Source organism: Solanum pennellii, chromosome 10 (genome assembly GCF_001406875.1).
Source record: "Solanum pennellii chromosome 10, SPENNV200".
Classification (NCBI taxonomy): domain Eukaryota; kingdom Viridiplantae; phylum Streptophyta; class Magnoliopsida; order Solanales; family Solanaceae; genus Solanum; species Solanum pennellii.
Genome location: NC_028646.1, coordinates 31,705,769 through 31,710,433, shown reverse-complemented (window position 1 = coordinate 31,710,433; position 4,665 = coordinate 31,705,769). Strand labels below are relative to the sequence as shown.

Here is a 4,665-nt window from a genome sequence, read left to right as displayed (position 1 = left end):
TTCCTCATCCTTAACCCAAAGACATTGAATAAGACATGAATTATTCATAAATGTTATGATACAATTATTACATGATTGAATGTAGTTTCTAATAATTGTAATAAAATGTTAAGTGAAAGGTTTACTCGCTTGTGAAGTGGTGTCTAAAGTGAAAGGATTATTCTTACTTGTGATGACCTATGAGCTAGATATGATAAGATGTTTACATAGGGGTCTAGAAGAGACTAATGTGAACTTATATCATGAAATAATATGATAACCAAAGGGAATAATTTTTTAGCACCGAAAGGGCATGTAATTGAGATGGAGGTCTCACGTTAGTAAGTCCGGCCTCCCACATGGGTTTCCTCACATTAGTAAATTTGGATCCCTAAGTGATGTGTTTTATCATGATATGAAAACTACAGTTCTAGTAAGTCAAGGTTTCTAGCAACAATATCCTTGACCCTTAACTATGTGCGAACATAGGACTCTAGCTTAGTGGATGCACCTAGATAGCTGCGTACGAATGGTAATACCTTAGGCAAGTATTAACCCTCTCTTTTCGGTGTAGGAGTAGAACAGCAGATTCCATGTAGCTCACATGGTCTCATGTAGGTTATTGCACTTCTTTTTATAATGTAAATATAAATGAACAAGTTAAGTATATTAACTATTATTAGGGTTGTCTTGAAGGCTACTACATAGGGTGAGGGAGGGTATGAGACTTCTCCTAATCATTACAAATGTGGTATCCTAAGGGATGGTTCTAGTAGTGTTCTTTTATGATTATAATTATGATATGATTATGTTGATATGTTATGAGTAGTATTGATGTATTAAGCATGTTATGATAAAGTATGAGAATATGTTGTAAGTAGGAAGTGAGTTGCTTAATGTGATATTTAGCCTTGGATAGGATTATGAGGTTCTATCTTTGGTATTTCACAAGTATTGCTTAGGTGTTCTACATGTTGGGTTGATATTATGTTGAATTGGCTTACTATGCTTACTATATGTGTATGTTGAGTTAAATTGATAGAAAGCATGATTTGTCAAAAATATCATTTTCTCATGCATTGATGATTTTATTCATAGAAGTCATACTTAGTACATGTGGTTTGTACTAACTCTTATTTCTCCCCGTTTTACCAAACATTTTAGGTTCGGGCCGTCGAGAAGTTCGTGGTCGATTGCAAGGGAGACTTGGATCATTTACTAAGTCGTTGGTGAGTCCTCATGTTCGGGGATGTTGCCAAGTTCCACTCTCTCTATGATGTTTTTTACGTTTAGAAATTTTATTCCTTCTTTTATCGCTGAGACAATGATTTTAATCGTATAATGACATATTATTTTGTATTGGCTATGTCCAAATGTTTGTACTCTTATAGATGGCTCAATGTGAGACAAATTACTAGATTAAATACCTGTGCATATATATTATGCTTAAGTGAGAGGTCTATTTAAACCTCATAAAGTAGATATACATGAAAAGTTTTAAATTTTTCCGCATTTTTTACCTATGATGTGCTATGATGTATGATAAGGGATAGTCTTAGTCCTCTTAGAGGACGCCGACGCCGGTTAGGCCTAGGGGGTACTTTGGGCCGTAACAATATTGGTATTAGAGAATGAGGTTGAGTAATCTTAGGATTGATGTCTCACTAAACCACGTCTATGTAGGGTCTTAATCAAAATTGTGAAGTGTGCCACACTTATGAATGAGAGACTATGTGATGCTTAGGAACTTTCACTCTCTTGTTATTCCTTAGTCGTGCCTAAGAGTCTTAAATCTATCTAGTACCTTCTTCTAATCCTTTATTGTGCCTATAGGTAATGAATACAAGGAGGAATAACGCTCAAAGGTCCGAGGAGGAGAATTTGAATGAGGCGGTTCCCCCTCAAGCTCCTCGAAACCCTCAAGTTCCTATAGAAGAAGGGGCTATGACAAACGTTGAGATAAGGTTGGATATTCATAACTTGACTCAAGTGTTGGTTACCCAGTTTCTAGGGATGCAAGGGTGCAAAATAACCCCAATACTAACAATATCGGTTCAAGGATTAGGAATTTCACAAGGATTAATCCCCCTACTTTCTATGGTTCTAAGGTGGAGGAGGACCCACAAATTCATTGATGAAGTGTTCAAATTTCTTGATATTATGGGTGTTTCTTCTAAATAAAAGGCGGAATAGCCTCCTACCAACTCAAAGATGTTGCTCAAGTTTTGTATGATCAATGGAAGGATGAGAGGCCGGTTATAGAATGTCGAGTTACTTGGGGAGCTTTCAAGACTACTTTCCTTGATAGTTTCTTTCCCTTTGGAATTAAGGGAGAGGAAAATTAAGGGAGAGTATTTCTTTGGCAAATTACTTGCCAAATTAATTTCTTGCTGCCTTTTGGCAGCTTGCTTGGACAAAGGTGGGGTCCCTTCGTGGACCTCTAGGGCAATTCATAGGGGGTCGGACCTGGACGTTTTGACCCTATATATATAATTTTACCTATTTAAAGTCTTTTTACAAGTTTAGACTCCATATGACACCCCAAACCTTCACAAGACCTATGGACGTTTACTAGTTCAACTTGCACTAGTTTCCGGACGTCATGGTCGTTTCTTAGCATTTTTATTCTAATGCTTCTCAAAAAAGTTATTTACACTTATTTAGGTCTATAATCATAATAAATCCTTATGAGAGGCTCTAGTATAGGTTATAGAATTTTCGGAATGTTACAGATTTAGCTTCTACATTTGTTTATTATCTTTACTATGCTCATGATCATGCCAGCAGGGTTAGATTGGGATCACTTGTGAACCTAGGTCCTGTGTACGCATCTTTGGTGTAGCTCGAGGCATGATAACTTAGTATCAGAGCACTAGGTTTAAGTGTCCTAGGATGTCTAAAAAGCTGCACTAACTAGAGTCATTTTCATTGGTGTGAAGTGCACCACATCTAATAAGAGGGAGGCTATGAAGTATTTTAGGAAAAAATTCACTTTCTTTTTACAATTATCATGCGTAAGGTATGATCTAATTCCATGCTAACTTGATGTTCTACATTTCAAATCATGCCTCCTCATAGAGCTAACTCCAGGAATGCGATTTTGAGGAATGCAGATGCAGATCCTGCAGTCCCATATCAGGAAGTCTCCAATGCTAAATTCAGGAACACCATTCAGATGATGGCTCAGAGTGTGGCCAACCAGAACAATCGGGTTCAAGCTCCTTTGATGTTAATGGTGGATAAGCAGCAGCAAGGTTCTGCGACTTTGTTAGGATGAAAGCGCCTGAGTTTTAGGATCACAAACAAGATCCCCAGAACTTCTTTAATGAATCAAGAATATATTTGAGGTGATGCAGGTCACCGGGAATGATCGGGTTGAGTTGGCTTCATACCAGCTAAAAGATGTTGCTCATATCTGGTACACTTAGTGGAAGAAAAATAGGGGTACAAATGTATCTCCTATTACTTGGGATGCTTTAGCGAGACCTTTTTTTGATAGATTCTTCCCAATAGAGTTGAGAGAATCAAAGGCCCAAGAATTCAAGAACTTAAGGCACGGTAACATGAAGGTCCAATAGTATGGGCTCAAGTTTAACCAACTCTCCAGGTATGCTCCTCACATGGTTGCTGACTCCAGGGCTCAGATGAATAAGTTATTGCATGGAGTGTCAGATTTGGCGAAAACGAAGTGCAGAAATGCTATGTTACTGGAAGATATGAACATCGCTAGGCTTATGAGTCATGCTCAACAGGTTGAGGATGATAAGCTTAGGGAACAGACTAAGGAGAATAAGAAGGATAGTACTCGGAACCATGAATATTCTCAAAAGAAATCGGGTGGTGGAAATCGCTCGCCGAGTGAGCAGAAGTTTTCAGCTTCAACCCCTTCTTCAGCTACTGTTCTATCCTCCAAGAACATGTATGACCAGAAGTTTAGAACACCATGATCTAAGTCTCAGGGAAGTGTTTTAGGCACCAAGACATACCCCACTTTCCTATGTATGGTAAGAACCATCCGGGCAAGTGTCTCGCAGAAAAGAAGGATGCTTTGGGTGCGGTCAGTCTGTTCACAGGTTGAGGGATTGTCCTTCTAGACAGGTTCAAGGAGGTGGTAATGGTAGAACTCGGTCTACAAGTTCATCAGCACCAACAAGTCGCCCGACTCAGCAGGGTAACTCATCTGGTACAGGTGGCCGTCAGCGGCAGAACATGTTGTATTCTTTTTAAGCTCAACAGTATCAGGAAGGTTTTCCTGATGTAGTCACTTGTACGTTACGAGTCTATGACCTTGATGTTTATGCCTTGTTAGATCCAGGGGATGCTCTTTCCTTTGTAGATCCTTACATAGCAATCCAAATCAGTGTTAATCCAGAAACTCTCTCAGAACATTTCTCAGTCTCTACTCTAGTTGGTGAGCCAATTATAGCTAGACAAGTATACAAAAATTCTCGTGTCACAGTCTCTCAAAGAGTCACCTTAGTAGATCTTGTAGAGTTAGAAATGCTATACTTTGATGTCATTCTAGGAATGGATTGGTTACACTCTTGTTATGCCTCATTCGATTGTAGAATTAGGATTATTCGTTTGCAGTTTCCGAATGAACTAATCTTAGAGTGGAAGGGTAGTAGCTTAGAGCTTATGGGATGATTCATTTCTTACCTTAAATCCAGAAATAGGATCTCTAAG

The 4,665-nt window shown here is 38.6% G+C and overlaps 1 protein-coding gene across 1 annotated transcript; it reads left to right on the top strand.

The window, feature by feature from the left end:
* The first annotated feature begins 3,043 nt into the window (after nt 1-3,043).
* LOC107001209 lies at nt 3,044-3,926 on the top strand. The gene is made up of 3 exons (XM_015199349.1): nt 3,044-3,214; nt 3,336-3,397; nt 3,617-3,926. Exons 1-3 carry the CDS (start codon nt 3,044-3,046, stop codon nt 3,924-3,926), a joined length of 543 nt encoding a protein of 180 aa, XP_015054835.1.
* Nucleotides 3,927-4,665: the final 739 nt, after the last annotated feature.